Below are 14297 nucleotides of genomic sequence, written 5' to 3'. Positions count from 1 at the left end.
ACACATGAGAACCACATGTAGCAGTAGCAGGTTATATTGTTGTGTTTGGTGTAAGGACGTTTCATTACAATGTTATTCTCTCACCAGGGTTTCTGAAGTAAAGAAGGTGCCTCACCAAAGGTGACTGCATGTGCTACAGGCTTGTTGAAGGCTAATGGTCTCAGACTATAATAAACGGAGGTCTCATAAAAGCAGACTCTCCTGAATCACTTTCAGGGACAGATGGGGAATTAAAGACGGCCATGCTCAGAAACATGAAAGAGCCCACTAAGGGCTAAATAGTTTATAGTTCCTTCTGCGTGCTAAAATCAAAGGGCACTTCTTCAGCATGAAAAAAAACCTCCTAAGTATACAAAGTGTCTGTTTTTGAAGTTAAAATAAAAAAGTGTCATGATTGTTTAATCTAAAACAATGGCTGATCTCAAATATATATGAGATATCAGATGATTATTTTCAAATAATGTTTATTATTATACAAACACTTTACATTAAGATTGTGTTAGTTAATGAATTTGCAAACATAAATAATGAACAATGAAATTATTACAGTATTTATTGATCTTAACATCAGTTATTTAAATAAAATATATATTGTTAGTTCTTGTAAACTCACTGTGCTTATGTTATCAAGCATGACTTTGGATATTAATGATGCATTAGTAAATGTTGAACTATGATTAATAAATGATGTACAAGTGTTATTTTAATTCATGTTAGAAAATACATTAAATAATGAAACTTTATTGTAAAGTTTGACCATTTTTGTTATGATGTATGAAACTAAAATGAAAGCCTTAAATGGCTCTTTTTGCTATATATAAATTATATATTCATACAAGTATTCAGCATGTCATAAAAATAAAAAAGTGCTTCACCTTGGTTAATGTCAAATATCTGAAAGCATATGTATGTTGCGAGGTATAAAGAGGAAAAAGAAAGCCCATGACTGCTGTGTTTGATGTTTAAATCATCAAAAAAATAAAAAAAATAAAATAATAATTAATTACAGCCTGAAAGTCTAAATAACATTAACTAATGAAACTTCATTGTAAAGTATTGTTATGATGTTTGAAATTCAAATAAAAGCCTATGAAATTGCTATAGTTTGCTATATTTAAATTATATACACAGTTGAAGTCAGAATTATTAACCCTCTGTTTTTACATTTTAATTCTTAACTAGGTTAATTAGGTTAACTAGGCAGGTTAGGGTAATTAGGCAAGTTATTGTATAACAATGGTTTGTTCTGTGGACTATCAAAAAATATATAGCTTAAAGGGGCTAATCATTTTGACTTTGAAATGTTTTCAAAAATATTAAAAACTGCTTTTATTCTAGCCGAAATAAAACAAATAAGACTTTCTCCAGAAGAAAAAAAATATATTATCAGACATACTGTGAAAATGTCCTTGCTCTGATAAACATCATTTGGGAAATACTTAAAAGAAGAGAAAAACAAAACAAAGGGGGGCTAATAATTCTGACTTCAAATGTACATACAGGTATTTAACATGTCATAAAAATTAAAAAAGTGCTTCACCCTAGTTAATGTCAAATATCTAAAAGCATATGTATATTGAGAGGTATAAAAGGTGGAAAAAGAATGCCAATGACTGCTGTTTTTGATGTTTAAATCATCAAAAAAGTAATGACAGCCTGAAAGTCTAAATAACAATAAATGTATTATAGTATTTATTCATCTTAACATCAGTATTTAAATAAATAATTCATTGTTAGTTCTTGTTAACTCACAGTGCATAAATTAATGTTAACATGCATGAATTTGGATATTAATAATGCAATAGTGAATGTTGAACTATGATTAATAAATGATGCTCAAGTATTAAATTAATTCAAGTTAGAAAATACTTAGCATTAACTAATGGAACTTTCTTGTAAAGTCTGAACATTATTGTTAAGATGTATTAAAATAAAAAGCCTATGAAAAGGCTGTTTTACTATATTTAAAAAAGTGCTTCACCCTGGTTAATGTCAAATATCTGAAAGCATATGTATATTGAGAGGTATAACGAGGAAAAGAAAGCCCATGACTGCTGTGTTTGAAGTTTAAATCATCAAAAAAGAAATGACAGCCTAAAAGTCTAAATAACAATAAAATGATTATAGTATTTATTTATCTTAAAATAAGGGATACATTGTTAGTTCTTGTTAACTTAAAGTGCATAAACTAATGTTAACAAGCATGACTTTGGATATTAATAATGCATTAGTGAATGTTGAACTATGATCAATAAATGATATACAAGTATTACATTAATTCATGTTAGGGATTACATTTACTAATGAAACTTAAATGTAAAGTCTGACCATTATTGTTATGATGTATTTAAATGAAAGCCTATGATATTACTATTTTGCAATAAATAAATAACATAAATACATACAAGAATTCAGCATGTCATAAAAATCCTGGTAAATGTCAAATATCTAAAAGAATATGTATGTTGAGAGGCATAAAGAGGAAAAAGAAAGAAAGCATGACTGCTCTTTTTGAAGTTTAAATCATTAAATAAGAAATAACAGCCTGAAAATGACTATAAATGTGTCTAAAACTGTTGCATGTTTCATATGAAATAGCTGTTTTTGCTATTAAAGTCATCAAAAGAAGAAAAGAAAACTCATTGGTGTGTCAAAGAAGCTAGCAGACAGGGGTTACGTGACAACCAAAACGACAGCAATATTAAATATTTTTACTTCTGCACCATTGCCTGTCTACATTCAAATGCATTCGTGTGACCACTTAAGACGTTTACTTTATTGTAAAGGATGCTTCAAGAGAACCAGAAAGTTCCAAGTTTGAACAAGTTTGAAACTGGCTGTGACCCCATGTCTACCACTTAGTAAAGCGTGTATAATGCAGATTAGGGCTTGTCATATTAGACCTTTGAATGCTGGCCCGCCTCACCTCCGTGTCCTGCTTTGTCCATCTCTGGGCATTACAAATGACTAATGAGCCTTTAAGAAGACTTAAATCAGGTGTGAAGCAGGGTCTGTCTGGTATTTGCTGTTTTCCAAAAATCCTCCCTGATGGCAGAGCTGCCCTTAGGGCTCGGGGACAAAGATCTGAGATAGCCGAATGATGTTCAATTGATCATTTCAAAACACACAGGAACTCACACCTATTAACCCACCCACCCAGAGTGACACACACTCAAGCAGAGGAGACCTGCATGCATGCTGAAACACACACACTCATGCACACAAACATGACACTAGCCGCTGCTGCTTTTTTTTTCAACTTTTTTTTTCGTGCAATCCTCTCATGATTCTATGGGGGGCAAACGGCACTTAGGCGCAGCCAGAAGACACGGACATGGAAATGCTGTTTTAGATTTCCTTCCAAGCCAATGAAAGACCTGGAACAAATCAATCTAACAAATTATTTAAAGTGAGAGGCATGCCCGGCTGCGCTGATGGTGGAGGAAGTGGGAAAATGAATTAAAGATTGAAGGAAACTGTCACTTTGGGTTACAGAAACTAACTAAACAGGTTTATGCTTTTGCCACTGAGGGTTGGGAAAGCGCTGAAAGCAAATTCACAGCACTTGCACTGGCAAAGAGTAAAAAGCATCAGCTGGCCAGGGATATTTACATTCCCCCTTTTTAAGTGATATAAGCCTATAACTGATAGAGCTAACTCACATATATGACTGTTGGCCGTATGCAATCTTCGATTATTTACTTTTAACAGTATGGGTCAGTGTCTAGCGAAGCAAACTAATTTAGATGCAACTTACTCATTTTTGCGGCCCCCAAAATATTCACTGACCAAACCTGAGCATCTTAAAAAACTCATTTGGCTATTTGATTTGATTGCTTACCCCTGCTGGAGACCACACTCAGTGTCTTTGAACGAATAAACACTTGACCCAAAGACGTCAAGTTAAAGAGTATAGCTTATCTAAATAGTATAATTAGCTATAACTTATGATTAGTTGTTAATATTTCCCCCTTGAGCTAATTCACTATATGCATTCCTCCTTTTTAAGTGATAAATACCTATAACTGATAGAGCTTTTCTTCTATCGCACATTTATGAGTTGTTGGCCGTATGCAATCTTCAATTATTTGTTTTTAACACCATGTGTCAATGTATGGCAAATCCAACTAACTTAGATACAATTAACTAATTTTTTTGTGGCCTCAAAAATTTTCACAGACCACACCTGAACTTCTCAAAAAAGCGAATTTGACTGTTTGATTTGATCGCTTACCCCTGCTGAAGACCACACTCTCGTAAGGGATTTTATTCCTGGTCTCCAAACTTGAGCAGTTCCAGCGGTGCCCTCGGAACTGATGCTGGCACTCATGAATGGCAATCTGAATGCCCTGTATGGCTGAGGCCGTCACATCTGGATTTCTCATACAAACGTCCAGCTGTTTCTTTGTCAGGCCTGGCAGGGTCAAACACACCGTGTTGGCATTGAGGATGGGGTCAAAGGGGATCTTTAGTCCCAGGATCTCATTTGAGTCTGCCCTAGAAGAGAGAATGAAACATTATCAAGTATATAGTAGTAGTAGTTTACTAATAACACATATTTTACACTCTAAAGATGCCAACCTTTTTGGACTTCCCAAAGAAGCATTGACTGAATGGTTCTTCAATGGAGCAGTTTCCTCAACAGTGTGAAGAACAGTTTCATAATTTAAAGAATCATTTTCTACTATAAATAACATTTTATGAAATGAGTTTCAATGACTTAAAGGTTTTTCACAGGACCAACAATGGCAAATAAATAAATAAATAAATAAATAAATAAATAAATAAATAAATAAATAAATAAATAAATAAATCACATTTTGTGTGTGCACAAAGTATCTTTGTGTAATGCTTGAATTGTGGAAACTTTTAAAATAGAAAAAAGGTCAAACAAAACTTCAGTTATAAGTCTAATGCTTGAAAAACTGGCAACAAAATATGATGGTTTAAAAAAATAAAGATATAAATTAAGATTAAGATAATAGATTAAGATAATAAATTAAATTTATTGTAATTATTGTTGCTTAACTGGCAATTATTAAGCACCTGGGCAGCTATAAAGTTAACTTAGTGTATGTAAATGCTATAATGTAGGTATAATGAAGTACCATTTTAAATTGCAAACAACCAATAGGCTACATTGTACACATTTTATAACAGAGCTTATTTAATTTAAATGACACTTTGGTGAAGTAATTCTTTGTCAGCAAAATATTAAAACCTATCAATCAAAAATTAATCAGCCTCAGCAAGTTGTGACACTTCATTTAAAACAGTTGAAAAAAGTTTTAACTTAAAATAAAAACAGCTTTGGAAAGTTTTGGGATTCACGCAAGTCAGAAAGTCCAGTGAGCGGACGTGTTCAATAAACAGACCTTCACTTGCAGGAACCATGTAGAGACACTAACAAGTTCTTACCTTTGAACCAAAAGCGACGCCAAAGCCAAAGAACAGAAGAGGCGAAATAAAAAGTAATCCATGCTGCTGCTGCTCTTCTGCAAAACTCTTTCACAACAACTCTCCTGTCTGAGGAGAAGATCGGTCCAACACCCGCGCAGCTTTCCAGCGATCCGCTTCACGTCCAAATCTGACGAGAAATAAACCGATGCTGGAGAGTGCCAACTGATGTCGTGAGAGCTCATTCATGGAATCACTTTACAACTTTTTTTTTTCTGCTGGCGCTTTCAGTTTGATGAGAATGAATGAAGATGTGAGGCGACGCGGTGCGGATATTTTCATCTGATCTGACACTGGACACTCGTGTATACATGTAGCCTACATCAGTGCTCAGACTGAACGATCTACTGTGTTCAGGACTTCTGATGTTTGCCTTATCTTGATGACTACTTAGACTACTCCACTTTAACTCTCTGCCAGCCCACCTCTACGTCAGCGCGCGAGCGCGCACACACACACGCAGACTGCCGTAGAGGACAAGTGCCTCATTAGACGAATACAGATGTGAAGCGATTATCAGGGAAGTTTGACTTAATGAGAAGTCTTGTGAGGGATTATTGAGGGAATGAGATAATCTAACGAGGTACTTTCATGTCTTGAGTATGGAAAGACATGGAAGTTGTCTGTATTACATTTGATTTGATTGAGAAATGTTGTATGATTGACCATAAAGACAGATAAAACATCAGACAAACAATCCCTCCAGGATTTCGGGAGCCCAGTGGTTCTTATGATAAAAATACAAATATTTTACAAGATTTCTTTAGCAAAACAGATAGACTGAAGCCAATAATGCCCTACTTTTTGAGAAAGCCATCACAAAATCAGTAATTTAGGCTGCATATACAGGCCTGTAGCCAGGGGTGGTTCAGGTGGTTTGAAAGACCCACACCTTACTGAGAAAGGTCCAAATTTTGCCCCATACATGTGCTCATTTTTACTATTTTGACTGGTATGCATGCCATGATAAATTGTTAAAAATACCCATGAAAATAACCCATCAAAGAAAGCTTGAAGACCAAGTGGAATCATGTGTTGGTTGTTGCACCAGTGTGACTGAGAAAAGTTGAATGTGCTGGGTAGTTTGTTATTTGCCTAATAAATGACAATGGGCTAGTCTTTAGTTTATAACTTTAACAGATTCCTATTTTTTTCTGATATATGATACTAACTCTGTATTGAAAAATTAAGTATTGTTTTTATGTTTCTTTAATCTTAATCTTGTGACGTGTGGTTATGATGACCATGATAAAAACGTGTGCTAATGATGACCATCCGACAAGCTAATCCAGCAAAAATAGTGCTTAGAATGTCACTAAAATGCAGTGTTTATATTTTTTTTTAAATATAAGAACCACCCCTTTCACCAGACTGGCTACGGGCCTGATATATAACAACAAAAAAAGTCTGCATATTCCTGGAGGGACTGGCAAACAAAATGTCTATCAAAATAAGTCAGAGTCAAAAATTCATGAACACAATGTTTTCTTTAGAAAGAGTTTTATATATGGTGTAAAAGAGCTGCTTTAAAAATGTAAAATAACAATAATAACAGCCGTCATCAAAGTTTGTTACTAAATTTAAAGAAGTGAAACTATACAGTATGATTAAATAATAAAGATAAATAGCTTTAAGTTGTTTCCATAATTATAAGAGTGGGACACATGATCGTTTATTAATTTTAATATTTTTTGTTATAATATTTTCCGGTTTCCCACACGAGTACAAAGACATGTGGTATATTTTAATATTGATGTAATATATGTCTAATTGCTTATTATTGTAGCACATAATAAATTAAATGTTACATTTTCTGCAAAAGTTATAGAACTACATGAAAAATGCTGTATTTATCAACTGTTCTTCATAAATTGCTTTCTTTAAGATTGTGCACTGTAAAACCCAAGTTAAGGCAATTCAAACTCTTTAATCAATTGCAGCAAACCATTTAAGCTTAAAAAACTAATCCTATGAGTACTGTGAACTCAATCCATTTCACCAAACAAAGCAATCTGAGCGCAGTAAAACCCAATAAGTGAAGGCAACTCAAACCATTCGAGGAAACCGATTGTTACAAACCATTTGAGTAAAAAAAAAACTAATCTATATGAGCACTTACTCCTTTTTATATGAACTTACTCTATTTAAGTTAAAGAAATGAGGTATTTAATTAACTCATTACCTTCAACACTGAGTTCAAAACTCTTTTCAAATGAGTAGAATTAACTTTCATATATATATTCATTCATTTTCTTGTTGGCTTAGTCCCCTTATTAATCCGGGGTCGCCACAGCGGAATGAACCGCCAACTTATCCAGCTAGTTTTTATGCAGCAGATGCCCTTCCAACCGCAACCCATCTCTGGGAAACATGCACACACACATTCACACACTAAGGACAATTTAGTCTACCCAATTTACCTGTAGCGCATGTCTTTGGACTGTGAGGGAAACTGAAGCACCCAGAGGAAACCCATGCGAACGTAGGGAAAACATGCAAACTCCATACAGAAACACCAACTGAGCCGAGGCTCGAACCAGGGACCCATCGACCTTCTTGCTGTGAGGCGACAGCACTACCTACTGCATCACTGCTTCGCCCTTATATGTATATAAAATCAATTACAATTGAATAAGAATCATTTAAACTTGTATAAAACTATTATGTAAAAAGAAATCAGTTTATCCTTAAATTTCTTTTCAAAATACATGTTTTTAGAATAATAATTTAACTAAAAATGCAATGTTTGCCTAATTACTGTAAACTTTATGTTGCCATGCTCCTATACTCTTCTTTCTTGCTGTTTATGTTACCTGGAAACCCAGGCACTGAATTTATACTATAGTAACCCCATGACAAATGCAAAATGCAACCACATCTTAGATGCTGAGAAAAGAGCCAAAAGCCCATTAAAGCTGAAACCTTGCCGCAGCTTTTGTAATGTTTGAATCCCATATGCTTCTTTGTAATTCTTCATTTCGAGACTTAAATGAAGAGTGTGTGCACAGTGGTATCAATAAAGCCAACCACAGAAAGTTACTCCGATGTGGCAGGGAGGTTTTAGTCACAGTGAAGTCACAAGGAGGGAGTCGGTACAGTTTTAAACTTAAGTCTCGAGTCTCCACTGACTCCAAACCAATAGATAATCACCGCTGTCTTCAATTAGGCACCATCACAACTCAGCTTTTATTACGAGTTCATGACAAGCTAGAAACATTACAATGGACACATTCCCGCTCGAACGGTTACCAGCAAGATGTCCCAACTTTCAGAAAAACAAGAATCCATCTGGTGAGGATCCTTGCCAAGAGATCTGTAGTCAAGAATTCAACACATGTTGATTCTAATTGTGTCCTAGTGTTAACTGGGGAAACCCTTTCTCTGTGATCTCTTTAATCGTACAGCATTAAGATAATTTAGTAACGACATTTATCCACGGCCGAATAACACATCTTCTGATGTGTTAATTTGCTCAAATGGCAAAATCATTACAGCAATTTTACACTGATTAATCACATAATGATTTCTGTCTTGTGATGTAATGACTCATATGAGTTAAAGTGTTTTGTTCATTGATTGTAGTGATTACCAGAAGAGCCGCAAGGCAAAAGACAATGCTGAATTGGAATTTCCCACAAAATAGAGGTGCGCTTAGGACTAGTGTGCACTTTTTATTGGTGAAATGGCATTGTGGATGCTAACAGCTAGTGTGCTTGTCTAAAAGTCCCACTTGTGACTTCTGAATTATACACAGTCTGTTGAGTTTTAGAACTTCTTCAGGAAACTCTTCACGACTGATCCAATATATAGACTGAGAACACAACAACATCACAAAAACGACAGAAGAAAAGCAAAATGTGTTGCCATCCATTTATTGTTTCCTCCCCAAAAAATATTTAATTTTTTTGAGAATTTTTTAATATAATTATTTTAGTTGTGAGCTCTAAGGTTGTATTTATGTTTTTTTTTTTTTCTGAACCCATCTGTTTGCGTTATTTAAATTGATTTGTATAAAAGTCTGCCAATCAGAAAGCAAAACACACCAAAAACATACAGTGTATGCGGAAAGTATTCATAGCGCTTTACTTTTTAATTTTTTTATGTTACAGCCTTATTCCAAATGGATTAAATTACTTTATTTCCTCAAAAATCTAAACACAATACCCCCTAATGACAATGTGAACAAAGTTTTTTTTTTCTTTTAAATTGTTGCAATTTTATCAAAAACATAAAACCTTAAAAAAAAAATCACATGTACATAAGTATTCACAACTTTCGCTGTGAAGTTTTAAATTGAGCTCAGGTACATTATTTTTCCACTGATCATTCTTAAGATGTTTCAGAAGCTTAATTGGAGTTCACCTGTGGTAAATTCAGTTGATTGGACATGATTTAAAAAGGCATACACCTGTCTATACAAGGTCCTAGGCTTGACAGTGCATGTCAAAACACAAACCAAGCATGAGGACAAAGGAATTGTCTGTAGACCTCAGAGACAGGATTGTCTCAAGGCACAAGGCTGGGAAAGGTTACAGAAAAAAATCTGCTGCTCTGAAAGTTCCATTGAGCACAGCGGCCTCTATCGTCCGTAAGTGGAAGATGTTTGGAACCACCAGGACTCTTCCTACAGCTGACCGGCCATCTAAGCTGAATTACCTTGGAGAGGTACCATTTACCAGAGAGGTGATCAATAACCTGATGGTCACTCTGTCTGAGCTCCAGCTTTCTTTTGTGGAAAGAGGAGACAGAAGGACAACCATCTGTGCAGCAATCCACCAATCAGGCCTGTATGGTAGAGTGGCCAGACAGAACACTCCCCACCTGGAATCTGCCAAAAGGCATCTGAAGGACTCTCTGACCATAAGAAACAACATTCTCTGGTGTGATGAGACTAAAATTGAATACTTTAAAGTGAATGCCAGGCGTTACTTTTGGAAACCAGGCGCTGCTCATCACCAGGCTAACACCATCCCTACAGTGAAGCATGGTGGTGGCAGCATCATGCTGTGGGGATGTTTTTCAGTTGCAGGAAATGGAAGACTGGCCAGGATAGAGGGAAATGAATGCAGCAATGTACAGAGACATCCTGAATGTAAACTTGCTTCAGAGTGCTCTTGACCTCAGACTGGGACGACAGTTCATCTTCCAGCAGGACAATGACTAAAATATCATTGGAGTGGCTTCACAACAACTCTTTGAATGTCCTTGAGTGGCCCAGCCAGAGCCCAGACTTAAATCCTGTTGAAAATCTCTGGAGAGATCTAAAAATGGCTCTATACAGTCACTTCCCATCCAACCTGATAGGGCTTGAGAGGTACTGCAAAAAGAAATAGGCAAAAATTTCCAAAGACAAGCTTGTGACATCATATTCAAAAAGACTTGAGGCTGTAATTGCTGCCAAAGATGCATCAACAAAGTATTGAGCAAAGGCTGTGACTACTTATATAGATGTGATTTTATTTTTAAATGTGATTCTGATTTCAACTGTAAATTGAAATTGATTTTTTTCTTTTTTTTTAAACATATTTTCCAAATGATGTTTAACAGAGCAAGGAAATTTTCACAGTATGTCTGATAATATTTTGTCTTCTGGAAAAGTCTTATTTGTTTTATTTTGGCTAGAATGAAAGCAGTTTTGAATTTTTTAAACACCATTTTAAGGACAAAATAATTAGCTTCTTTTAAGCTATATTTTTCCTCAGACTACAGAACAAACTAAATAAGGCATGCTAACAGGCTGCTTCCTGTTTAGTGTCAGTGATGTTGTTAGTGTATTTTAACATCCTGGTCATACAGTTGATTGTTGTTTGTATTTTTTTTAACACAAATAGCCAACAGTATACCAGAGCATAAACAGGAAGTAGCCAGGTTCATCATTTCATTGGGTCCACCAGATCGGAGTGAGGTTTAAGGGGTGAGTGTAACAGAGGTCAGCTAGTGAAGTGCTGTGCATGTAAACCTCACTCCTCTCACCTCTAAAAAGTGCTCTAGCGACAGACGCTAGAAGCCATGGTCTTTAGCCTCCTTGTAAGAGGAACTGCCTCTCAGGCGAAGAGATGGCGGTTCAATTCTAGCTTGGAGCGGGTTGGGTAGTGTAGGACTGGCGGGTTTGCATTGGTGCTGTGACCCAAATGGGAGTGAGGTTTAGGGGTGAGTGTAACAGAGGCCAGCTAGTGAAGTGCTGTGCAGGTAAACCTCACTCCTCTGAACCCAAAAAGATGCTCTAGCGATAGATGCTAGAGGTCATGGTCTTTAGCCTCCTTGTTAGATCAACCGACTCTTATGCGGAGAGTTGCCAGTTCGATACCAGCTCGGAGCAGGTTGGGTAGTGTATGACCAGTGGGTTTACACACGAACATCTTGTTTTAGTGCGCTCTCTCATAATACATTTTATAAGGATCACAATTTTGTTAATAGAGGTAGTTATTCCAAAAAGCTTTGTTCCCTTGAACAAAAGATGAGATATTTTGAAGAGCTTTGAAAACTTGTAAACATGAAACAAAAAACCTAAGTCAGTAGTTACAGGTTTTCAACATCCTTCAAAACATCTTCTTTTGTGTTCAATTGAAGAAAAAAAAGCTCAAACTGTTCATAAGTGAGAATGTGATGACAGAATTTTCATTTTTAGGTGAACTATCTCTTTAATAGTTGAACTGCTGGTGTTCTGTGGCTGTTTGAGCTCATTTAACTATATACATTAAACAATCCAATCAAAAACTCTCTCATTTGTCAAATCTGAATTATTAAACAATTTGCGAAGCAACTGCCTGATGGTGCTTTATATTTCAAGCATGGTGTCACAGTGTAAAACTAAAGACACTGTGACTAACAAACACACATCACATTGCACTCCTACATAAAATACATACTTTTAAACATGGACCTTTGTGTTATTTGTATTGTGCATGTGTTTTAGTGTAATGTGTATATGTTGTTTTTTTTGTCAAGATTAGCATTGTGTTTAAGTAAAAATTTCACTTATGTCAAACAATAGCCCATATCAACACTGAAATAACCACAGAAACATTTTCTTTTAAACTTCATTTATTAACCAAACATAGAGAGTTTACATATACTTACCAGTTTCCTATTCTCAGCACCATACCTGTTTAACTTTCAAAAAAAAAAAAAAAAAAGCCATTTATACAGATTTTTCCCGCCTTCACTTTGGAGCAGCCATTTTCCATGACATCATCAGGGTCACTACCCCCTGGTCGGTAAATAAAAATCACAGTTTTGTTGTTTAAATTTGTATTGGTTATTTGTTGTGTTGTATTTTGAGTTTTGTATGCATATTCATTTACTTGCATTAATTCATACTTGTGTTGAATGTCTTTTTATGTATTTTTTTTCTACATGTCAACCCACAAAAAGTAAAATGGTTTAACCCATGGGCGGGGCCAATACAATAAAATGGCCCCAAACAGTCACTTGGTGTGGGTAGTTGTAGGAGAAGGTTGTGTTTGTGTCAGTATTGGTAACAGGTTTTGTTCAGGCCATTTACTTGATTTAGCTGAACAAGCCTGTATATACATTATAAATATTGAATGGTTTATTTTTCTTTATTGTTATTTTGTCACTTTTACCTTTTTACTGGATTTTTGTTTTCACTTTGTGTAGATAAATCACTCTTCACTTTTACCAGCGGCTTCTGTGACACCTTTTTGCCTCCATCCACCCGTTCAATCGTAACACATGGCCCTTTAATAATTATTTACTTTCATGAGTAGGCAAAAGATGTGACATTACAGGAGAAACAGAACAGAGGGTAAAAAAAAAAATCAACTGTGCAATTACTGGGACTCGGGCAGGACGTTTCACTAAGAAGGTTTTTAAAAGAATTAAAAAGTTCAACCCCCTGCAGTGGAGCAGAAACACATCTGTGGAGAAATGAGTTGTTTTTTGAGAGGAGAGTAAAGATGAGTACTAAGCTTTGGATGTTCCGACTGGAATATTCATCTTTTTTTTGTTGTCGAGCCATTAGAGCATGATGGGAAAATAACTTTTTGATTGGCCTAATGGTGTAGGTATTGGCTCGTAAGAGACAAAAATTGAGGAGACTCAAATAATAGATGAAACTAAGCAGCGTGAGCAGTTCCCAAGAACTTTCTGATCTGATTGTTGATATGCGGAGACAAGAACGGTTGTAATCAATTACATGTTCATTGTGTTAAAGGAAAAAAAAAAAAACATTTGGGGATTAGAGAAGTTTTGTTATTGACTGTCTTAGCAACCCAAACAAAGAGGGACTTGTGTTATTTAAGAGAGGTCTTAAATTGGCCTCAGAAGATCTTTATAGGCCATGGAATGATGCGGTCTGTTTTGATCATAGTCAGATCGTTTGTGAAATGTGTTCGCTGCGGTGTGGTATTAGCGGGTATTTATAATGCAAGCTAGTTTGTTGGACTTACTAACATGCAAGCTGACTTTGAAAACAGCACAACAGGATGTTTTCTCTTTGATGGAGACCTGTACTTAATTAAGACACTCAGATATTCATTTCAACAGCTGAATGCAAATCCTTAAATATAAACATTTCAATGAGCCACTGCAGATGTAGTGTACATGGTAATACAATTTCAGAATTACTGATAGATCAAATATTTATTTAACCCTCATATATATATATATATATATATATATATATATATATATATATATATATATATATATATACACTCACACACAAGTAACCTCATATATAAATAACACTAGATATATAAATATGTGTTATATGTATACATGTGTATTATATATAGATATATAAAATAGTCATAAAGGGTATGAAACTTACTACTTGCAAAAACCTTAAAATATACATTTTTTCTTAATATTTACAT

The 14297-nt window shown here is 35.1% G+C and overlaps 1 protein-coding gene across 1 annotated transcript in view; it reads right to left on the bottom strand.

Moving 5' to 3' along the window:
* Positions 1 to 5665, bottom strand: part of wnt10a (wingless-type MMTV integration site family, member 10a) — a 29821-nt gene extending 24156 nt beyond the window's left edge. The window contains 2 exon segments of the mRNA NM_130980.2: positions 4235 to 4497; positions 5419 to 5665. Coding sequence (NP_571055.1) covers positions 4235 to 4497; positions 5419 to 5642 — 487 coding nt within the window. The 5' untranslated portion in view covers positions 5643 to 5665.
* Positions 5666 to 14297: the final 8632 nt, after the last annotated feature.

Source organism: Danio rerio, chromosome 9 (genome assembly GCF_052040795.2).
Source record: "Danio rerio strain M-AB ecotype USA chromosome 9, GRCz13ab, whole genome shotgun sequence".
NCBI classification, from domain to species: domain Eukaryota; kingdom Metazoa; phylum Chordata; class Actinopteri; order Cypriniformes; family Danionidae; genus Danio; species Danio rerio.
The sequence above is the reverse complement of the archived record's forward strand: the minus strand, read 5'-3'. Positions and strand labels throughout refer to the sequence as shown.